This window comes from Dipodomys spectabilis, unplaced genomic scaffold (assembly GCF_019054845.1).
Source record: "Dipodomys spectabilis isolate Male_0828 unplaced genomic scaffold, ASM1905484v1 ptg000098l, whole genome shotgun sequence".
In the NCBI taxonomy this organism is placed as follows: Eukaryota; Metazoa; Chordata; class Mammalia; order Rodentia; family Heteromyidae; genus Dipodomys; species Dipodomys spectabilis.
The window spans coordinates 6912678-6935300 of record NW_024870775.1 but is presented as its reverse complement, the minus strand read 5'-3'; the positions used below and the strand labels follow the sequence as shown (position 1 = coordinate 6935300).

General features: G+C 52.3%; 4 protein-coding genes across 8 annotated transcripts; 3 read left to right on the top strand and 1 right to left on the bottom strand.

Moving 5' to 3' along the window:
• Positions 1-96: 96 nt before the first annotated feature.
• Positions 97-4703, top strand: Ap4m1 (adaptor related protein complex 4 subunit mu 1). 2 transcript variants are annotated; one of them, XM_042686615.1, is made up of 15 exons: positions 97-283; positions 385-473; positions 1089-1195; positions 1267-1363; positions 1478-1588; positions 1673-1753; positions 2183-2245; positions 2348-2414; positions 2505-2558; positions 2935-3041; positions 3139-3233; positions 3486-3530; positions 3988-4038; positions 4132-4243; positions 4393-4703. In XM_042686615.1, exons 1-15 carry the CDS (start codon positions 226-228, stop codon positions 4615-4617), a joined length of 1362 nt encoding a protein of 453 aa, XP_042542549.1. In that variant the 5' UTR covers positions 97-225; the 3' UTR covers positions 4618-4703. The 2 variants fall into 2 exon arrangements, with proteins under 2 accessions (XP_042542549.1, XP_042542550.1); XM_042686616.1 differs by lacking the exons at positions 1089-1195; positions 1267-1363.
• A 94-nt stretch (positions 4704-4797) lies between these two features.
• Positions 4798-12298, bottom strand: Taf6 (TATA-box binding protein associated factor 6). Of its 4 annotated transcripts, none has more exons than XM_042686614.1 (15): positions 12279-12298; positions 10009-10231; positions 9809-9895; positions 9505-9658; positions 9234-9290; positions 9023-9142; positions 8225-8370; positions 8040-8117; positions 7832-7933; positions 7547-7729; positions 6880-6954; positions 6628-6753; positions 6023-6196; positions 5617-5811; positions 4798-5321 (listed from the first exon to the last, which is right to left on the bottom strand). In XM_042686614.1, the coding sequence occupies exons 2-15, from the start codon at positions 10162-10164 to the stop codon at positions 4941-4943; spliced, it is 2034 nt and encodes a 677-aa protein (XP_042542548.1). In that variant the 5' UTR covers positions 10165-10231; positions 12279-12298; the 3' UTR covers positions 4798-4940. The 4 variants fall into 4 exon arrangements, with proteins under 4 accessions (XP_042542548.1, XP_042542545.1, XP_042542544.1 ...); XM_042686611.1 differs by lacking the exon at positions 12279-12298 and adding an exon at positions 12058-12143; XM_042686610.1 differs by lacking the exon at positions 12279-12298 and adding an exon at positions 11949-12117.
• Positions 12299-12390: 92 nt separating this feature from the next.
• On the top strand, positions 12391-17412 carry Cnpy4 (canopy FGF signaling regulator 4). Its single transcript, XM_042686622.1, has 6 exons — positions 12391-12617; positions 14816-14942; positions 15048-15144; positions 15397-15519; positions 16477-16594; positions 16691-17412. Exons 1-6 carry the CDS (start codon positions 12503-12505, stop codon positions 16834-16836), a joined length of 726 nt encoding a protein of 241 aa, XP_042542556.1. The 5' UTR covers positions 12391-12502; the 3' UTR covers positions 16837-17412.
• Positions 17413-17616: 204 nt separating this feature from the next.
• Positions 17617-19019, top strand: Mblac1 (metallo-beta-lactamase domain containing 1). Its single transcript, XM_042686621.1, has 2 exons — positions 17617-17693; positions 17995-19019. The coding sequence occupies exon 2, from the start codon at positions 17997-17999 to the stop codon at positions 18789-18791; it is 795 nt and encodes a 264-aa protein (XP_042542555.1). The 5' UTR covers positions 17617-17693; positions 17995-17996; the 3' UTR covers positions 18792-19019.
• Positions 19020-22623: the final 3604 nt, after the last annotated feature.

Genomic DNA, 22623 nt, shown 5'->3' with positions numbered 1-22623 from the left:
ATCACTGGGCGAGTTTGGGCTGAGTGACAGAGAAGCGGTGGGCGGGGCTGGAAGGCAAGGCCAAAGGAGGCGGGGCCGGGGTCGCGTTTCCCGCGGTGAGAGCCGGCGCGGGCGGAGGGGAGTCACTCTTAAAGGGCCAGCCTAAGCTTGTCCTTTTGTTCCCGACCCGAAGGGCGGGGCAGGCCCAACTTTAACCGTCCTTCTGTCTAGTCTTCCCGAGCGGCCATGATTTCCCAGTTCTTCATCCTGTCTTCCAAGGGGGACCCGCTCATCTATAAAGACTGTATCCTTGGCCTGCGGGGCGGGAGTTGAGTGGCTGGGTGGAAATGGAGCCCCAAACCCGTCTGTGTCGCCGGCTCCTTAACTGTCCTTCCATCTGGCCAGTTCGCGGGGACACTGGTGGTCTGGATGTGGCCGAGCAGTTCTACCGGAAGCTGACGGGACTGCCTGGAGATGAGTCCCCGGTTGTCATGGTAACCACGGGGCGGGTGGGGAGGGGGCTGCGGGCTTGTCCGGCCTGGTGGGTGCCCTACCCCACCACCTCTCTTTTCAAGGCTTCCTACGAGGGTGTGGGGGCGTGCTGTGTGTGTACATTCCCCCGCACGAGGTGAATCCGAGTTTACTGAGCGCTCAGAGCCATTCTAGTGCTTTCCACCTCTGACCCGCAACAGCTCTGGGTAGGGTACTATCAGTAACTCCCTTGACACAATAGGAAACGGGGCCTTAGGGAGGGTTCAGGATATGGCCTAGTCACATTGCTCTTACAGCTGGCAGGGACTTCAGGCGTGTATGTCTGTGTCTGTGTCTGTGTCTGTCTGTGTGTGTCTCAGTAGTGTGGGCTTGAACTCAGGGCTTGGGCACTGTCGCTTAGCTGGAGCTCTATCTCTTGAGCCACAGCTCCACTGTGAGCTTTTTGGGTTGTTCATTGGCGAGTCTCACAGACTGGACAGGCTGGTTTGGAACCTCAATCCTCAGATTCCAAGCCTCCTGAGTGGTTAGGGTGATGTGAGCCATCAGCCACCCACCTCTCTTTTGAGTCTTTGATCATTAATTACAGACCTCTTCCTAATGCCTTTTATCTCCACCAGCATTATGGTGACCGGCACTTCATTCACATCAGACACAGCAGCCTCTATTTGGTGGCCACTACTTTTGAAAACGTCTCTCCCTTTGGCCTGCTAGAGTTACTCTCTAGGTGAGAGGGGCTGGGAGTAGGACCTGAGAGAAGGATTATGAGCATGTACATACTCTGCCCTGTTTTCTCAGGTTAGCCACTCTCCTGGGTGATTACTGCGGCACCCTCAGTGAGGGGACCATCTCCCGCAATGTGGCTCTGGTCTATGAACTCCTAGATGAGGTTTTGGTAAGGCCCTAGGACTTCCCTGATTCCTGAGGATATACCTCTTCACTCTTCAACTGTGGGGTTCTGTAGTTGGGAAGCTAAATCCACTCCTTTTCTACCTTTCCCCTTCATTAGGACTATGGCTATGTACAGACTACATCCACAGAGATGCTGAAGAACTTTATTCAGACAGAAGCTGTGGTCAGCAAGCCCTTCAGCCTCTTTGACCTCAGCAGCGTTGGCCTGGTCAGTAGCCAGGAAGAAGGGACAACCCCAAGAAGGTTGGCTGGGAGCATCGAAGCTGACCATTGTTTGCTTTGGGTGTTTCAGTTTGGGGCCGAGACCCAACAGAGCAAAGTGGCCCCCAGTAGCGCAGCTGGCCGCCCAGTCCTGTCCAGTCGCTCTGACCAGGTAAGGGAGAGATCATTGAGGTCAGGCTTTCTGATTTTTTTTTCTGGGACCTCAGAATCTAAGAGGCTGCCATATCTTTCCATTTCCCTAGACATCTGCCTTCACCCTGTGTTCCTTCTCCAGGGTTTTGGTTCAATTTCTCTGTCCTTTCTGCCTTTAAATTTTTTATTTATTTATTTTGGTACTGTTACTGGGGCTTAAACCCAAGGTCGGCAGCTGTTACTTAGCTTTTTCCACTCAAGGCTGGATTCTACCACTACAGCCATACCTCCACTTCCAGTTTTTTGCTAGTTAATTGGAGATAAAGAGTTTCTTGGATTTGTTTGCCCAGTCTGGCTTTGAACCTTGATGCCCAAATGTCAGCCTCCACTATCTATTTTAGATCACAGGCCCTTACCCTCTACTACTAAATCCTCTCTTCTTTCTCAGAGCCAAAAGAACGAAGTTTTTTTGGATGTAGTAGAGAGACTGTCTGTGCTGATTGCATCTAATGTAAGTTTGAGCTCCCAGCCCCAGAGCTGAAGACAGTTAACTGGTACTTGGGCAGCAGGTGGGGGAGACCAGGACTGCGCCTAACCTCCCTGCCACTCCCAGGGCTCCCAGTTGAAGGTGGATGTGCAGGGAGAGATTCGACTCAAGAGTTTCTTGCCCAGTGGCTCTGGTGAGGACCGGGGATGGAATGCGGAACAGGCTGTCTGATGGCATCCATGACATTAGCTGACCCTCTCCCTGATGCTTTTTCTTCCAACAGAGATACGCATTGGCTTGACAGAAGAGTTCTGTGTGGGCAAGTCAGAACTGAGAGGTGAGAACTCGAGTCTTTCCTAGGGGAGGTTACTGCTGAAGGTTTCATGGAGAAAATCAGAAACAGCCAGGCAGGGTGGCTCATGCCTGTCATCCTAGCTACTCAGGAGGCTGAGATCTGAGTCATGGTTCATAGCAAACCCAGGCAGGAAAGTTTGAGGGATTCTTTATCCCCAGTTAACCACCAAAAAGCCAGAAATGGCACTGTGGTAGAGTGTTAGCCTTGAGCACAAAAACTCAGGAACAGTGCCAGGCCCTGACTTCAAGCCCCAGCACCAGCACAAAAGAAGTGAAGAGTGAGAGAGAAGCAAGCATTTTCTCCCCTCCCTGTGCTCTCCCCAAGTTTTTTTCTCAGAAGAGTCTCTATCTCTCTGCAGGCTATGGGCCAGGAATCCGGGTTGATGAAGTCTCCTTTCACAGCTCAGTAAACTTGGATGAGTTTGAGTCACATCGGATCCTCCGCTTACAGCCTCCTCAGGGCGAGGTCAGGCTCTGGGTGGACTAGTGTGTTCCATCCACCCTAGGGGCGGGAGACAGTGTGGAATGGAGACCACACTGACCTCCTCCCCCTCTGGCCTCAGCTGACTGTGATGCGGTACCAACTCTCCGATGACCTCCCCTCCCCACTCCCCTTCCGGCTCTTTCCCTCTGTGCAGTGGGACCGAGGCTCAGGCCGGTGAGACCATTTCCTGTATTTTAGGACTACTCTGGAAGCTAAGACTGTATGTTCCCAAGAGTAATTCTTGTCTTGAAGGGTGGTGGTAAGGGTGATAGCATACAACTAGAAAGACTTGGCTGTGTCTGGCTAGATTCTGGCCTGGCTACTTGGGGTACAACCTATACAGCCTCACATGGAGGCCCTGGGTGATAAATGGTGAGATACCTGTTGCATATGGTCTAAATACTGCTATCTTGTTCTCTGCAATAGGCTCCAGGTTTATCTGAAATTACGGTGCGACCTACCCCCAAAGAGGTAAGCTGGCTGGCCAGAGCCAGGGTCAGCAGCAACAATGGGCTTTTTCCTTCAGACTCATCCCCTGGCCTCAGAAGTCACTCAAATCAGGAGCTCTAGCATTTTGGGATGGTGTGGGGGTGGGGATGCACCTGTGCTGTGCTCCATAGTGACAGGGAACAACGCAAGGTGGGCGCTGGTGGCTCACGCCTGCAATCCTAGCTACTCAGGAGGCTGAGACCTGAGAATTACAGTTCAATGCCAGCATGGGCAGAAAAGTTCATGAGACTTTTTATCTCCAATGAGCCAGCAAAAAGCCAGAAGCAGAGCTGTGACTCAAGTGGTTGCGAGTGCCAGCCCTAAGTGAAAAAGCTTAAGCGATAGTTCATAAGGCCTGAGTTCAAGCCTCAAGACTGATGAACAAGGTAATGGAGTACGACTTTTCTAGAGATGACCCTATCTGTGCCTTTCTTTGCAGCCAAGCTCTCCACGTCCGACTGCATCTCCCCCTGCCGAGAGGGGTAGTCAGGTTAGTGCCAGCTTCCCTGGGGTGGAGTGTAAATGCCAAGCAAGGTGAAGCTGAACCCAGCACCTCTCCTTCCCAACCCTTTCCTTCCTCCAGCCTGTCTCAGGAGCTAAGCAGCCCAGAGCAGAAGGCAGAGCTGGGAGAGGGGGCCCTGCGCTGGGACCTGCCCCGGGTACAAGGAGGATCTCAGCTCTCAGGCCTTTTCCAGGTATCCACTGTCCAGCTCACGCTCTCTGTCCCACCTTCACCGGGGCCCCTGAGCAGTCCTGCACCAGTCTCCCAGTGCAGCTGCTCTGCCTTTGCCACCAGCATGGGCAGCAGCCAGCCTCATGGCCTCCCTGTCTTCTTTCCTCACAGATGGATGTCCCTACCCTGGCAGGGCCTCCCACCCATGGGCCCTCCACCTCCGCACCCCCGCTGGGGCTAGGACCAGCCAGCCTCTCCTTTGAACTCCCCAGGCACACATGTTCTGGCCTCCAGGTTCGATTCCTCAGGCTGTCCTTCAGCCCTTGTGGAAATGCCAATCCCCACAAGTGGGTACGCCACCTAAGCCACAGTGATGCCTATGTCATTCGGATCTGAGGCTGCCCAGACAAGGACGTAGGCAGCAAAGGCAACAAGCAGGTGAAAAAGAAAAGGACATTTTCCTCCCAGGCTCTAGCCTGCGGTGGAGCATCTGGGCACAAGTAATTCTGAATCTTAAGCCCAGAGGGCTCTGCAGACTGGCCCCTTCCATTGCAGGTGACGTGGAAGGCTCAGAACTTACAAATCAAACTTTTATTCTGAGGAGCTGACGACTGTACAGTATCTAAAAAGAAAGTCAAGTGAGGGAAGAGGCCTACTCCCTCCCACTTGGCGCGCATGTGCAGGAATCCGTGCATGAGGTCAGCAGACCAGTGGTGCAGTCACGGAACAGACTGAGGGGAGCCAGATCCAGGGGGCTGGGAGCCATTGGCCTTCGGAGTCCCTGGAGCTGGAGGGGGGCTGTCCCCAGCTTCCTGCTTTCCGCCACAGAGAGCACTGCCCCCAAGTGGGGAGGGGGAGGAGGATGGAGGAGGGACTGGAGAAGGGTGGGAAGGGGGGCCTCCTTTGCCCTCCCCCGTCGGAGGAAGTGAGACCACGATGTACTTCTGGACACTGCCAGGACCAGAGGGGGCCGTGCTGGGGGGCGCAGAGGTGGCAGTGGAGACGAGCTTGACGATGGGCTGCACGCTGGGCACCGTGGTGGTAACAGGAGAGGTAGTGGTGGAGCCTGAACCAGGGGCTGAGGTGCTGAGGGAGAGGACCTAGGGAGAGAGGAAGGCTGTGCCACCCAGGCCTGGGGCTGACAGCATACTTGTTCCCCCTTAAGCCCTTACATCTTTTCCAGGTCTCTGTAGTTAACTCTTTCTTACTCTTGCACCCCCCACCCCCCCAAGAAAGGTTAGTTTCCATCCCCAGCCAGCTGCAGTCCCAGGAGACCCTGGCCAGTGGCATTTCCATCTCCCGACTTGGGCCTGAAGGGACAGGGCTACACTCTGAGGCAACCAACCTAGGGCACTTCCACTTCCCCATATCTCCTTCCCCATACCCAGCTCCTACCTGCTGGGTGGAGGAGGCACTGGAGGATGACATTACAATAAACTTGGTTGGCGGAGGGGATGGCTGAGGTGGGGCAGCGGCCCGTGCAGACACCAGTGTCTGGACAGGCAGTGCTATAGAGCCAGGGACCTTCAGCAAGCCGGGGGTCCGAGGGCCAGGCTGAGGGGCTTGTGAGAGGGTCAGTGTGGACCGAGGCTGGAGGGAAAAGAGGCAAGACGATGACAACTAAGCAAAAAGAAGAGCTGGAGGGGAGACGTGGGTGGCTCTTGCTCTATAGTTCTTGGGGTTGGGGCATCCTTCACTGAGGGGACCCAGACTCCCAGAAGTGTTGACTCAGGGCCTGCACGTGCCTAGATCTGGGGGATCCTTCTCACTTCCTCCCCCTTTCCCCACCTGGGTGGCTGACCTGAGTGATGGTCAGCGTGGTCCTGTTGACCTGCTGTGCCTGCAGAGCAGCCTGGGCCCGGGCCTTGACCACATGGGAACAGAGGAGGGGCCCAAGGGAACCAAATTCTGCCCGGTAGGCATCCTGATTGTCAGGTGGTGGGCGCAGCTTAGCCAGAACCGGGGCACAGTGTTTCTACAGAGAAGGCAAAGAGGGAGGGCTGGCACGGAGCAGGGTCAAAGCTTACCTATCATCCCTGCTGGAGGCCACACTGCTGGACTGAGTGTATGTGAGGAATACCCCAGGCTGGTGAAGAGGGGTGAGGAAGACCTGCTATCACCAACAGGACTTTATCTCTAGGGTGCACATCTGCCTTGCACAGCAGGCAGAGCTGTAATGCAGAAGCCTGAGACTGGGGCAGTACAGTCCTGAAGTCACAGGCTGAGCATTAAGACTCACTCAGCCAATCTGTGCCTGCTTCTCTATTCACAAACCACCCTGGCCTCCAAAGAGTATTTGGAATCATATGGAAATAAGTGAATAAAATGTGCTAGATGCTTACTAAGCACTGAAATTATGTGTTGGGGGGAAGAAAGGAGGTGGGGCAGGAGAGGGGCTCCAATCACCAAGAGGAGGCTCTGCACATGGTCAGCTCCAATTCGGTCAATGTTGCTAAGCACAGGGCCATCCAAGACACTGCGGATTCGCTCCCCTTCCTGCTGCAGCCGTGGCAGGATCAGAGTCTTAATCACCTGTTGGAAAGTTAGGGGAGAAGCCAGGGCCACGGGTTACCAGGAGTCTGAGGGTGTGGAGGACAGGAGTGCCCTCTGTTGGGGAGACAGACTGCCTCCCTCCCTCAGTTCTCCCTGGGACCTCACGTCATGTCCTAGCTCTGCGAGGCCTGCAATAGAACCATAGCGTGTTGTCCACGGAGTCTTCTCATCTACCCAGCTCTGTAAGGAAGAAAATAAACCCAGATGACGGGGTCTGGAAAGGCTAACTGCTAAAGACACGTATCTTCGACAAATGCTCTATCCTTAAAAAAAATCACTAAGAAGCTAGAAGCTATGGATTCATGCCTATAATCCTAGCTACTCCAGTGGCTAAAATCTGAGGAACACAGTTCAAAACCAGTCCCAGCAGGAAAGTCTGTGAGACTCATCTCTAACTAAGCACAAGAAAACTGGAAATGGAGCTGTGGTTTAAGTGCTAGAGTGCTAACCTTAAGAAGCTAAGAGACAGTGCCCAGGCCCTGAGTTCATCAAACACCAAATAACCAAATGCCCAAGTAAGTAAAGGAAGTGGAGGTGTGGTTCAAAGACCAGCAGACACACATAAAAATATCAGTAAAATTTATTGAGATGTACAAGTATTAAGTCCCTACAACCCCACCCACCAGTCCAATTTCCTGGTCCCTTTGTTCTAGGTGTTCTAGGTGTTATTTCCTCTACAGTCCCACCACTGGTTGGGTAAAGTTTTCACTGTCCTGGTGACAACTCAGGATGGTGACATGAAACAGCTGACAATCACATGCTCGGGACTCACCTTGGTGAAGGTCTTGGTGATGCGGGACTGGATGTTGTTAGTGGTTGTGCTGAAATGCTTGCAGATCTGGGCCACCAGGCGGGCAGCAAAGTCCCGGAGAGCCCAGTGATTGTCCACATCAGGTCGCAGGCACAGCTGTCGGCTCACGATGCAGGTCATCACGGCTGGGATCAGCTCATGCACCTAAAGAAGAGCAGAGAGGTGGGCTGGTGCTGGCCCACACTCCCTGTGGGTGGCAGCAGAGTCTCCTGACCCTGGGAAGATAAGGCGCGCAAAGCCACTCACATATTTTTCTAGATAGAGTGTAGGGTTGTCCATCAGTGCTTTAACCATGCGCATCAGGTAGATGAGTAAAGCCAGGTTATTCTGCACCACATTCACACGGACCTTCCGAGGGGAGAAGTGTAATTATAAGCGGGGATACCCCTCAGGGACACTTCCCTCAGATTCCTCTCCCCGTCCCCATACCCCTTGGCCTTCCTGGTTCTCTCACCCCCTCTGAGATAAAGGTGCTGAATCGTGGCAGCATTTGATAGAGCCCTGGGTCTGTGGCAATGCTCTGCAGAGCTTCCTGTGGGAGGAGGACAGCCAATCAGGTGAGGGTAGGTATTGAGAGGCAGAATCTGTCAGGGCTACCAGAAGGGTCTTAGGACAAGAGCAGGCAGTGGGGGTGCTCACCGCTCTCTTGGCCTCACATGAGCCCACGCAAGCTTCTGTGATCTCCTTATAATACAGCTGCTGTTCCACGGACAGCTCATGAGTGCTACGGGGCTTCAGGCGCAAAGGAGCCCCCTCAAGCAAGGGTGGTGCCTTCTTCTCCTTCCCTGTTGGGAATTGGGGAACACAGGTTTGAAAAGGAAAGCTCTAGAAGAGGGCTCAGTATCAGTCTTCTTCTTCCTTCTGGCCCTGACTGCGCGTGACACAAATGACAATCGGGCTAGGAGTGTGGCTCAAGTGGTACAGCGCCTGCCTGTAAGGTGCTGAGTTTAAACTCTAGGACCACCACAAAAACACAAACAAAAATGAATGTAGGGCACTGGTGGTTCACACCTATAAATCCTAGCTACTCAGGAGGCTGAGATCTGGGGACTGAGGTTCAAGCCAGCCTGTTCAGGAAAATCATGAGACTCTTCAATTAACCAACAAAAAACTAGAAATGGAGCTGTGGCACAAGCGGAAGAATATTAACCTTTAGTTAAAAAAAAAAATTTCAGGGGTAGGGATGTGGCTTAGTGGTAGAGTGCTTGCCTTGAATGCATGAAGCCCTGGGTTCAATTCTTCAGTACCACATAAACAGAAAAAGCTGGAAGTGGATCTGTGGCTCAAGTGGTACAGTGCTAGCTTGGAGCACATAGAGGCTCAGGGACAGAGCTCAGGCCCTGAGTTCAAGCCCTAGCTGGCAAAAATAAAAATAAATAAAACAAGACCAGCTGGCTCTGGGATAAGAATCAGGAGAGGTATAGCTTGGGTACTGACCTTTGCCATCTGCTGGGGTGGCCCCTTGACCTTTGCCTTTCAGGGGTCCATCTTCCTCTTGGCCTGGCTTTGCTGACTTGAGGGGTTCTGTGGCCTCAGCCTTCTGCTGCTCTTTGGGAGCTGATTGGAGAAGCAGTCACAGCAGGAGTGATGAGTTGGTGGGGGGCAGGTGTAAAGGATGGGGTTGGAGAGCCCTGGGTGTGGAAGTTACCTGGGGGTGGGTTCTCTGGTATAGCTGGCTGGCAGCCTTCGATGCTCAGCCAATGAGCTGTGAGGAAGGAAGGCGTCAAGTTGAGTTGCTGGACACAGATGCCAGTGCATTGCTCCGTAGTAAGGAATGTGTATGTTCCTTCCTGGTCCCCTTTGTGGCATGCACCAGGGACTCTCATGGGGATGGAGGGAGGGTGGTCTTCACACCCACACACCTTGCTCCTCCTTTCCCTCCTCCCTGCTATCTTGCTCTTCATCTCCCCACCCCCAACCTTTGAGGCAGACATCCAGAGGCACACGAGGCAGAGGGGTATTGATGATGTCGCTCAGATCCACCTCCTTCTCTTCATAGAAATAGAGCTCCCGGCCGCCACCAGAGGCAAAACGGAAAGGGATGAACTCCTGAGCATGGAAGCCGTACAGCGGCTGTGTCAGAAGAAAGAGGGAGACACACATACGGTGTGAAAAGTAGTCCAGAGAGACCTGGCTGAAGGAAATCGCAGCATCTAGGAGGATAGCACCTTACCACCCTACTTCCATCTCAGTCTCCTGCCCCTTCTTCTCCCTCCCAATCACCTCTACATTCTTCAGTTTCAGTGCATAGTCAATGTCACTGGTGGTGAGCTTCTGCCGCTTCCCCATGTGCATGAACTTCAAAGCATCCTAGGGAAAAAGGGGGCAGTCAGGGGCACAGATGTCAACCCAAGACTCCCAGGAAGAAGTGAGCCCAGGAAACATCCTCAATAGGAAGCACAGCTGGACAAGGGCCTAGTTACCTGGGCAATCTCCTTGATGCGGTAGCTGACTTCATCTGTCAGCAGCTGGCAGGTCTCTTCCTGAATCTGAGCAATGCCCATGGATTCAGCCACGACCTTCATTGATTCCGAAGGTAGCACAGTATTGCTGAGCTTCAGCTTCTTTTCCTCAGCCATGCTGGAGCACCTCCTCCCCTCCCTGGAAGGATACTGCCATACAAGAGTGGAGAGATGGAGATCCTATCTGGAGATAGGACAGGCAAAAGAGATTTTTTTTTTTTTAAAAGAAACAGCTCACTGGGTGCCAGTAGCTATAATCCTAGCTACTCAGGAGGCTGAGATCTGAGGATCACGGTTCAAAGCCAGCCCAGACAGGAAAGTCTGTGAGATTCTCATCTCCAATTAACCACTAGAAAACCAGAAGTGGTGCTGTGGCTCAAGCGGTAGAGTGCTAGCCTTGAGCTGAACAGTTGAGGGACAGTGCCCAGGCCCAGAGTCTAAGCCCTGTGACCGACAAAAGAAAGAAAAAAAAAAAAACAGCTTAAAAACTTCCCCTTAGCTGATCACTGGTAACTCATGCTTGTCGTCTTAGCTGCTTAGGAAGCTGAGATTTGAGAATCTCATTCAAAGCCAGCCAGGACAGCAAAGTCTACAACAACCAAAAAGCTGGGCCTGTGGCTCAAGTGTTCGAGCACCAATCTTGAGTGGGAAAAGCCAAGTGAGGACACAAGGCCCTGAGTTCTAGGCCCTGCTGCCAACACACACACACCCCTCACTGAAACTGAATTTCTGACCTCATCTAGCCACCTGCCTGCAGTCTCCCAACCAGCAACTCATTCTTTATCTGAGGCCTCACATTAAAATCCACCAGGTATGGGCTGGGAAGGTGGCTCAGTGGTAGAGCGCCTGCCTTGCATGCTCAAGGCCCTGGGTTCAATTCCTCAGCACCACATAAGCAAAAAGAAAAAGTTGGAAGTGGCGCTGTGGCTCAAGTGGTAGAGCGCTAGCCTTGAGCTGAAGAGCTGAGGGACAGCGCCCAGGCCCAGAGTTCAGGCCCTACGACCGGATCCAAAATAAGTAAATAAAATAAAATCCACCAGGTAATCCAACATGATCCCTCCACTTAGGATCAGATCACCAACATCTGGACAAGAACTCTAAACACCTCTTGAAAAGGTCTTCCTACTTGTCTTAAATTTTCCTACATCTACTCCTTATAAGCAGCCAAGGCAATGCTGTTAAAATGTAACTTGAGGCTCGGGAGTGGTGGCAAAAGCCTATAAAGCCCACCTACCTGGGTGAGAGCCTTGGTCAAAATAAAAGCAAAATGGCTGTGTGGGGAGGGAGGCATGGCTCAAGTGGTAGAGTGTTTACTGTTGAGTAAATGAGTGAATTACAAGGCTTTAAGAGGTAGGTGCTCAATAAATACACCATTTCCACGATCACCGAAACTCCAAGCTTGGTGTTTACTCTGTGGTTAGAAGGAAAGTGGAAGGCCTGGTGTAGTGGAGTGCAAGATCAACTGGGTGGCTGGGGAGATGGGAAGATGGAAGGCTGAAGGAAAATTAGGTTTTCAAACTATCCCGGGTGTCCCTTCCTGACTTACCTACAGGAACACAGCTAATTGGGCCCCGTACTCTTTTGTCTGGTGCTGAGCACACAAGAAACAAGTGTCCCCCAGTTTTCTGGCGAACTCCTACCAATCCTTCAATGCCCTGTGGTACCTTCTGGCAGTGAGGGCTGAGAAAACACGACCCCCTCACGAGCTTCTCAGAGGAGGGGAAGGAGAAGCACGGCTCCTCAGCGGAGAGTTCCCACCAGCCACATCGGTGCAATTTTTCCTCCGGCCGAGAACCGGGTGGAAGAGCCCCGACGGCTCAGAACCAAACCATCATCTTCCCCAACATCCTTCCACTACAGACGCACACCGGGTCCCCACGACCACGGACACAGGAACCCACCGTCCTCCCCCCAGTCCTCACACGAACCCTTCCGAGGGTCCCCTCTCGGGTCCTCCCTCAGATCCGCCCCCGCCAGCCAAACACCCCGGACGGTAAAAAATTCTCTCACCGCTGCCAGAGCGCCGCTCACCCGGCGCTGGGCGCCATCTTGGCCCCGCCCCCTCCCGAGCGCAGGTCCTGGCAGAGAACCAGAGCAAGTCACCTGCCCGGCCCCAAGTCAGAATAAATCACCCACGCTCACGGCTCAGCATTAAACAAACAACTATTTTCTACGGCTACGCGTAAGAAGAAAGCGCCCCTGTTTAATTTCTTCCGTGTAGCCTTCACTACCTAGCAGCCAGGACCTGGTGGAGGCGCCACAAAACCGAGGCGGGCGGGGAAAGCCCGGAGTCACGACGCTCCGCCCTCTCCTCGGGCTGGCTCTGCGCGTGCGCAGGACTCGCGCGCTGGCCTTTCCCAGGGCGGCGCAGACCGCCTCTGGATTTAAAGGGTCCGCTCCTTGCCGAAGTTGGTTGGGAAGCAAAAGGTGGTTTGTTGGTGCGCGGCGACTTGCCATGGGACCTGTGCGGTTGGGGATATTCCTTTTCATTTTGACAGCGTACGGTGCTGGGGCTGGGACACCAAAAGAGGAGGACGAGGACACAGAACGATTGCCTAGCAAATGCGAAGGTATCTAACATGAAGCTCTTTCCTCCAGGCCGGGTGAACTGGACTGTGATGGGCTGCGTGGGGAGGGGGGGCGGGAAGGGAGGGTGTCCACCCATCTCCCGGAAGTCCTGAGGGAGGTTCCGATGGAGCGTGGCGGGATCGGAATGGGACCCAGGGAGGAGGCGCGCAGCACCAACCCCCAAAGTGTGGGCTCTACATTTCCCACGTCTCGTCCCGGAGGAGCCCGCTTTTTCTTGTAGGCTTGGGTCCCAGTGGATTGTGGGGCATGTAGTTCAGACTCCGCCGGCCCTGGACCACTTTACCGATCATCTTCAGTGGGTATCCCCCAGTGTTACCCACCGGACGTAAATCTAGGGAGCCTCTCGGGAGGGGGTGAGGCTCGTATCTTGTAGACATCCTGCGCCCCGCCTTAGCGGAGACGCTAGGAAATTACAAGCTACCTGCCCCCCTCAGGGGATCTGAGGGTGACTAACCTGATCAGCACTGCAAGCTCCTAAAGCCAGAGGCGGAGAGGCCCTACACTACAAGTTCTCCATCTGCGTGAGGCTCTGGACAGGGTGTGTATTGAATGGATTTTGCAGTAAGCAACATCTTTCCTGGCTGTGTTAACAGGAGAGCAAAGGAGAGATGTCCCGTGCTTCCTCTGTTGCTTCCTTTAATTTCTTATGTGCCTTTTTTTTTTTTAAAGTAAAATGATCATTGAATAGCAGTGTGTACAGTTCCAAACCATTGTTTTAAATGTATGTATGAGGGCTTGAACTCAGGGCCTGTGATCTTGCCTGGTTTTTTTTTTTTTTTCAACTACTACTTGATCTACACCTTCACTTCTGGCATTTTGATGATTAATTGGAGATGAAAGAGACTCTTGGTTTTTCCTGAACTATCTGAATTTGAACTGCAATCCTCAGATCTCTGTCTCCTGAGAAACTTGGGATATGGGCATGAATCACTGGTACTTTATTTATTTATTGTCAGTCGTGGGGCTTGAACTCTGGGCTTGGGCGCTGTCCCTGTGCTCTTCAGCTCAAGGCGAATGCTCTACCGCTTGAGCCACAGCACCACTTCCAGTTTTCTGGTGGTTTATGAAGATAAGAGTCTCACAGACTTTTCTGCCCAGGCTGGCTTTGACCTGAGATCCTCAGATCACAGCCTCCTGAGTAGCTAGGATTACAGGCATAAGCCACTTATGTCTGGCTTTCTGTTTTTTGTTTTGTTTTGCCAGCCCTGAACTCAGGGCCTAGGCACTGTCCCTGAGCCTCTCTGTGCTCAAGGCTAGCACTCTACCACTTGAGCAACCATGTCACTTCCAGCCTTTTCTGTGTATGTGGTACTGAGGAATCAAACCGGGCTTCATGCATGCAAGGCAAGCACTCTACCATTAAGCCACATTCCCAGCTCCTCTTTGTTACTTCTGGATGGGCCATTTCTTTTCTTGGGAGTTACTATATGCCAGGTCACATGGTATGTATTGGACAGTGGGATAGACAGTAATGGAAACCAAAGCCTAGTAGGAAGTGCTACTTCATTTTTATTTTATTTTTTGTGCTCCTACTGTGGGGCTTGAACTCAGGGCCTCAGGCCTTGCTTGACTTATTTTGCTCAAAGTCTTCCTTATTTTGCTCAAAGCTGGTGCAATACCACTTGAACCACATCTCTCTTTCGGGCTTTTTTGCTGGTCAATAGGAGGTAAGAATTTCTGGGACTTGTCTCCCAGCATTGGCTTCATTTTACTGCCCCTAGCAGTGACTGCTGAATGATGAAATGGAACTATGGCTCCACTGGTAGAGTGCTAGCTTTCAGCAAAAAAGCTAAGGGACAGTGCCCAGGCCCTAAGTTCAAGCCCCAGTTCACACACACACACACACACACACACACACACACACACACGACCTTTGAATTTTGCATTTCTTCATATTATGATTCTCTTCATCTTTTTTTTTTAGTGTCCACTGTGTGCCAGACACTATTCTAGAGATTTTACATACGTTAAGTCCACATCACACCACTATGAAAAAATTACTATAGAAGTAAGAAACTGACACACAGCACAATTATTACACAGCTACTGAGAGGCTGAGTCAGGATTCCAACCCAGTCAGTCTGGCTTCAGTGTGAATTGGCATGATCTGCTGCAGGATGAACTGGTGATATGTTCATTTGTATTTCTCATCCCCTTCAACATCTCTTCTCACTATTAGTGTGTAAGCTGCTGAGCAGGGAGCTGCAGGAGGAGCTGAGTCGCACAGGCCGTTCTCGAGAGGTGCTAGAGCTGGGGCAGGTGCTAGACACAGGCAAGAGGAAGAAACATGTGCCTTATAGTGTTTCGTGAGTCCTTCTTTGTGCTCATCTGCCTTCCAACCCTCCATGAAACCTTCCATGAGTCTTGCAAGTTCCTGAAGCAACAGAGTCTTATTTCTCTTCCTCTTACAGAGAGACAAGGCTAGAAGAGGCCTTGGAGAATTTATGTGAGCGGATCCTGGATTATAGTGTTCATGCTGAACGCAAGGGATCACTGAGATATGCCAAGGTCAGATCCTTCCCCAAGGAACGACTCTGATTCTCTGAAGCAAAGATTTATATCCCCTGACATCCTTAAGGGGAATATCTGCCTGTTTTCCCCAAGTTGTGGTGTATCCCTTTGTTACAATTGGACTCCTTCATCTCACCCTCAAGGATCTTACCCCTGAGTCTCCAGGAGTTGACAAAACTGAGATAAATGGAAGGGGAAGGAAGAGGTGGGGTGATGGTCTGGGCTGATACCAAATTCTCCATCCCTCAGGGTCAGAGTCAGACCATGGCAACCCTGAAGGGCCTAGTGCAAAAGGGAGTGAAAGTGGATCTGGGGATTCCTTTGGAGCTGTGGGATGAGCCTAGCGTGGAGGTCACATTCCTCAAGAAGCAGGTAAGATATGATACCACACTGTCCTAGAGAGGTGAAAAGGGAACTTGGAAGGGGATTTGACCATATGGATGTCCACCTCTGAGCAGGGAGAATGGGCGGGATGAGGGCTGTGCCACTGATTGAAGTAGCGGGTGCCAGTGGCTCAGTTCACACCTGTAATCCTAGCTACTCAGGAGGCTGAGATCTGAGGATTGTGGTTTGAAGCTAGCCCAGAAAGAAAAGTCCCCATGAGACTCTTATCTCCAGTTAACCATTCAAAAACTAGAACGGCATTGTGGCTCAAGTGTAGAGTATTAGCCTTGAGCACAAACTGGCTCAGGGACAATGCTCAGGCCCTGAGTTCAAACCCCACAACCAGTAACAAAAAAGAGTATATCCAAGTACATCAAGAATACTGCCAGGCACCAGTGGCTCATGCCTGTAAATTTACTCAAGAGGCTGAGATCTGATAGCAGTTCTAAGCCAGCGGACACAGTAATGTGGGACTCTTATCTACATTAACCAGCAAAAAGCTACAAGTGGAAGTGTGCTTACGTGGTAGAGTACAATCCTTGAGCTAAAAAACTTAGGAACAGTGCCCAGCCCCTGAGTTCAAGCCCCAGTATCAGCACCAAAAAGAAATAATACTGGAGGTTGATAATCTCTTAGATTCTGGACCACATGCTTCCCAGCTGCTGTCCCATTTTTATCCTCACAACTGCCTCCCATGGTGTAGGGTATGACAACCATTTCCCATTTTATAGGTGGGGAGTTCAGATGCAGCTTAATAACCTACTTAGAGCAGGTGCTGGTATAGGTTTGCTGAGTGATGATCACACATCTAGTAAGCCAAGCTTAACCTCCTGGCTACCTGTGTCTGACATCAGTCAGCATTGGGATATAGTGAATGAAGAGCGGAGAGGAGGGTTTCCAAGGCCCAACAGAACAAAAGGTCTTTGTGCCCTTCCACTTGAGCAGTGTGAAACCATGCTGGAAGAATTTGAAGATGTTGTGGGAGACTGGTACTTCCACCATCAAGAACAGCCCCTACAGCATTTTCTCTGTGAAGGCCATGTGCTCCCAGCTGCTGAAACCAGTAAGTGTGGGGTTTGGGCTTCTCTCCTGCCAGGCCACAGTCTTTCCCCTAGTTCCCAAAGCCATGATTCCAACTATCTGCTCTCATCCCACCAAGCATGTCTACAGGAAACTTGGACTGGAAAAGAGAAGACTACAGATGGACAAGAAAATGCAGAAGAGGAAGAGGAGGAGGAGGAGGAAGAGGAAGAAGAAATGACCAAGACACCGGGCCATCCCAAGCATGACCCAGAGGATCTCTGACCCTTGCCTTTTTGCCCCTGGAAGAGGGGTCATGGAGAACACTCAGAAGTCTGACCTCTCCGGGTCCCATGGCTTTATGGGTGGTTGTGTGAAGGCCCCCACACCCTCAGGCTGGTGATTATTCTGTCCCACCTGATCTCGGGCAGGGTCTTGCGGGTTCAGGACTGTGGGAAGGTGGGAGCACTAGGTAGTCCACGGCTTGCCTTCATAGATTAGCCCTCCGCCTGCCATCCTGCCCCATGAATTGACAGGCGTGTGAGGTGACAAGTCTTGAAGCTGTACCCAGTACATAAGACAGCTCTTCACCCCTATCCAGAGCTCACCGTGGCAAGGGACGGAAAGGCCCCTTAAGGGATCTGGTTTTCGACCCTGGTAAGAAAGAAGTCAGAACATTCTCTATGACCTACATACACAATGCCTGCGTCTAAGGCCTCATAAACCAGCTAGACTGGACCCAGGGTGAAGCGATGCTGCCAGGTCGGGTGGGACACATACCTGTCTACTTCATATTCACAAAAGTGCCATGTTTTCTAGCGCGCTATTAAACTTAATAAAAAAAATCAGCTGGGCCGTGCACACAGAGCGAGCAGGTGAGGCAGACCCGAGCGATGGGGCGGCTGGCTCGGACCCACCCGCTAGCCAGCGGTGTCCTGCGGTCCCGCCGCCCGGTGGGGCTGCCCGGGGTCGCGGGGCGGACGTCCGCTCGGGGGTGCTGGCGGCCGGGGTGCGCCGCCGGAAGTAGAGTGACGGACGTGGCGCCGTGCTGGCCGCCATGTTGGGTTTACGGGAGCTCGCGGAGGACAAACATCCTACCATCTCGCCGCGCTCCTGGCGCCAAGTCACCGAGGCGATACTAGGTACGAGGTAAATGGCAGACAGGGCTGGAAGAAAGAAAAAGAACATTCTTTGGAGGGTGGCGGGAGAGGGGCGACCCGCCACCTGCACGAGACCGGCGAGACGAGCTTCTGACCCGCGGGCGGAGGGGCGGGGCCACGCAGAGGGGCGGGGCCGCGCGGAGGGGCGGGGCAGGCGATACCATCTCCGCCGGCAGAGAGGGGGATGGCACAGAGCTGAGACTGGAAAAAGTACCACTTGGGTGAGCGGCGGGGACTGGACGGACCGGGCGGTCGCCCACGGCCCCCGTTTCTCTCTCCCCAGCCATGAGCATCGTGGTGAGGACGGAGCCGCTGCGTGGGGCCGAGCCCCCTTGGCTGGTGCCCGGCGACTCCTACTCGGTGGTGGTTCTGCTGCGGGGCTACGCCGAGCCCGAAGGGGCGGGCGCCGTGGTGCGCGCCGACGGCTCGGTGACGCTAGTGCTGCCTCGGTCCTGGCCCCCGGCCCCCGGCCACCGGGCGGCGCTGTCGGCGGACGGCGGCGCGGAGGCCGCTCTGCAGGCGGCGGCGCGGGGCCCCATCCTGGTGGACACCGGGGGCCCCTGGGCTCGGGAGGCGCTGCTGGGGGCCCTGGCGGGCCAGGGCGTGGCCCCGGGGGACGTGGCTCTGGTGGTGGGGACGCACGGCCACTCGGATCACGTCGGGAACCTGGGGCTGTTTCCGGAGGCGGCTCTGTTGGTCTCGCACGACTTCTGCCTCCCCGGGGGCCGCTATCTGCCCCACGACCTGCGCGAGGAGCGGCCCCTGCGCCTGGGGCCCGGCCTCGAGGTGTGGGCCACTCCGGGCCACGCGGGCCGGCGCGACGTGAGCGTGGCGGTGGCGGGCACCGAGCTGGGCACCGTGGTGCTGGCGGGAGACGTGTTTGAGCGCGACGGAGACGAGGACACGTGGCAGGCGCTGAGCGAGGACCCCGTGGCCCAGGAGCAGAGCCGAAAGAGGGTCCTGGGCGCCGCGGACGTGGTGGTGCCCGGCCACGGAGCGCCCTTTAGGGTCGTCCGGGAAGCCTCGCGGGCCGCGGAGGCCGAGAGTTGCGGGGACAGCCGGCCAGAGCTGAGGACCTGACCCCGCAGCAGTGAGCCCCGACGACCTGGCCAGGACATGGCCAGAGCAAGCGAGGCTGGTACTTCTGGTCTTCCTGCAGACATTTTCTCCACTAGTATCACCCTCCCTATCTACAACCCAACCCGGGGCCCAGGACTGGCTCAGCTCCACCGGGTTCCTCTGTGGACCTGAGGAAAAGGAAATGACGCTCTTACCGGGATTCTCCGAAATAAATAATAAGAAAACACACTGCACTGGAAATTGTGCTGTTCTGATGGTAACTATGAGACAGGAATGGCGATTATCAGACACATACAGGATTTAGAAGTAGCGACCAGGGAACACTTTGGCTAATTGTTGTTTTCCTTAAGGTGTTGGTTGCTGAGTAGATATGCTGGACTTAGAGCTCAGCTGACTTTAATTCATCCACCTGTTGAAGTACCCAGTTTCGGATGCTCCCTCACAGACCACCAGAAACCACGATCAATGCAAACGGCAAAGAGTCGTTTATTGCAAACTTGAGCTTGGTCCTCTGTGCATTCGGCTACCGGTGAGGCTAAGAGGCCCCGAGCATAGAATCAGCATAGTTTTTTATAGTATTGAATCAACAACTTTAAGGAACTTTTACATAAGAAATTACATGATTGATTAACATTTAAAGCAAGCTTTATCCTTGTTCCATAGCTTGACCACAAACGGTTATGTGTCACACCTGGGCCAACAGTATGCAGGGCAAGTTTCGCCCTGGGCTCTAAAGAACTGGTTGGTTGGGACATTATATGGTTTTTCCTCGGAACTGAAACTCATTTTTTTTTTTTTTAATTGTGAAAATGTTACAATTAGATGGGCAAGATAATGAGCACATTTCTTATCAAGCATTGTAGCCTCCTCTGTTTCCCCTTCCCATCCCTTCCCATCCTCCCCATGCCCCCCACCCACCCAATCCTCCCCGCTCCCCCCCCCCCCACCAAAGTTGTAAAGTTTGTTTTCTTTTTTTTTTTTTGCCGGTCATGGACCTGAACTCTGGGCCTGGGCGCTGTCTCTCAGCTCTTCAGTTCAAGGCAAGCACTCTACCACTTGAGCCACAGCGCCACTTCTGGCTTTTTCTGTTTATGTGGTGCTGAGGAATCGAACCCAGGACCTCATGCATGCAAGGCAAGCACTCTACCACTGAGCCACCTTCCCAGCCCGTAAAGTTTGTTTTCCACATAACGACTTGTACATCTCATTGTTGCAATGGGTCCACCTGTATCCCTATTTAAACGATTTGTTTTTCCCCTTCTCCACAAATTATACCCACATCAATTACAGTGAAAGCAGGGGTTATACTGTGGGGGAGGGACATACAAAGCAACCAAGAAATAATCTTCGGAACTGAAACTCTTAACCCTATGTCACTCAGGGAAAGTCACTTGGGGGCAAATATCTGCCTTCTTGTAATGGCAGCAGTCTAGCTCCTTTCCTCTAGTTCACTGGGTTTTTATTCCCATGTCAGTATTGGATCTTGAGCTCTGGACCTGGGTGCTGTTTCCTTAGCTTTTTTTTTTTTTTTTGTCATTGAGCTTGAACTCAGGGCCTGAGTGCTATCCCTTAGCTTTTTTTGCTCAGGGCTAACACTCTACTCTTTGAACCACACAGCCCCACTTCTGCCTTTTTTGACAGTTAATTGGCAATAAGACTCTTACAGACTTTCCTGCCTGGACTAGCTTCAAATCTAGATCCTCAGATCTCAGCCTCTGAGTAGCTCAGATTACAAGTGCCACGCACTGATGTTGAGCTGTTCAGTGGGCATTTAACCTGCGACATCCTAAGCTCTTACAGATCATGGGATTCAGTAGTGAGCCAGGTCAACTCCAGTTCCACATGGAAATTCTCTTCTGTTGAGATGAATAAGATGAACACCAGTAATAGCAATCAAATAATTACTTGTGGTGGGGCTGGGAAGGTGGCTCAGTGGTAGAGCGCTTGTCTTGCATGCCTGAGGCCCTGGGTTTGATTCCTTAGCACCACATAAGCAAAAAGAAAAAAGTCGGAAGTGGCGCTGTGGCTCAAGTGGTAGAGCGCTAGCCTTGAGCTGAAGAGCTGAGGGACAGCGCCCAGGCCCAGAGTTCAGGCCCCATGACCGGACCAAAAAAAAAATAATGATAATTACAGGTGGTAGTTAGTGATAGGATAATGATGACAGTAATAAACAGGCTAATGATTGATAAGCCAGGCTGGGATCTGGAGGATCACAGTGGAGAGACACCTGGAGCAGAAAAGTCCTTGAAACTGTCTCCAATTAACTTAGCCTAACCAGTGGAGAGGAGGAAGGGATGAGTTCAAGAGCAGGATGAAGAAAGAATCCATAGCAGAAGTGAGAGAAGGGGCTGTTTAATTGTGCATATTCAGAAGAGCCTCAGTGAGATGTCTAATCAGAGAAGAAAGCTAGCTATGTGAGGATCTGGAAGAAGGACATTGTAGGTATGAGAACAGCAATTAGAATACTGTGGAGGGCAGACAGCTTGACTCCCTTGACCATTAAGAAACAAATAGGGGGCTGGGGATATGGCTTAGCAGTAGAATGCTTGCCTAGCATTCATGAAGCCCGGGGTTTGATTCCTCAGTACCACATAAACAGAAAAAGCCAGAAGGGACACTGTGGTTCAACTGGTAAAGTGCTAGCCTTGAGCAAAAGAAACTCAGGGACAGTGCCCAACCCCTGAACTGGTTAAAAAAAAAAAGAAAAAGAAACAAATAGGGGCTGGTGGCTCACACCTATAACTTTAGTAGGAGGATGGAAGGTAGCCTGGGCAGAAAAAGTTTATGAGGATCCCCCTCTACCACCACCTTCTCAAGGAAGAGTTGGTGCAGTGGCACAGGCCTATTATTTTACCATAGTGGACACCTAACAGGATCGGATCCAGATGCACCTAGACTAGTAGCAAGAGTCTATTTGAAGTCAGGCACCGGTGGCTCACACCTGTAATCCTAGCTACTCAGGACGCTGAGATCTGAGGCTCACAGTTCAAAGCCAGCACGGGCAGGAAAGTTGGAGAGACTCTTATCTCCAATAAACCACTAGAAAACCGGACGTGGTGCTGTAACTCAAGTGGTAGAGCGCTTGCCTTGAGCTGAAGAGCACAGGGATAGCACCCAAGCCCAGAGTTCAAGACCCACGACCGACCAAAAAAAAAAAGAATAACCATAAAAAAAAAAAAAAAGGTCCTGCCCAGCAATAAGAATGCCTGCTTAGCGAGCACAAGGAACCCAGCACTCATTTGTTTTCAAATTGCTGCTCTAGTTCTGAGTGAAGAAGTCATTGGTATAGGACAGGAACCGGGTTGGCTGGACTAGTAAGAAAGTTAACTGCTAGGACCTGCTGCTCCAATCTGAAGATCTACAGTATTCCCAGTCCCAGCCTCCTAGAGGGTTTTGTCTGGTTGCCTGTGGAAAACCTTTCTTTTTTTTTCCCCTTCCTTTCTTTTCTTCCCTTCCTTTCCTTTCCTTTTCCTTCCTTTCCTGTGTGTGTATATGTGTGTGTACTCATGCATGCACGTGTGAGTACGTAAGCTTGAGCGCATGCCCACACCAGCGCCAGTGCCAGTGTTGGGGCTTGAACTTGGGACCTCTGATTACCTTTTTTATTCAAGAGCTGTTGCTCTTCTACTTGAGCCACACCTCCACTTCCAGAATTTTGATGGTCAATTAGAGGTAAGAGTCTTACAAATTTTCCTGCCTGGGCTGGCTTTGAACTTTGATCCTCAAATCAGCCATCTGAGTAGCTCAGATTTACAGGTTGAGCCCACCAGCACCTGGCTAGGTAAGCTTTCTTTCTTTCTTTCTTTTTTTAAATCAGTTCTATTTCCTATAA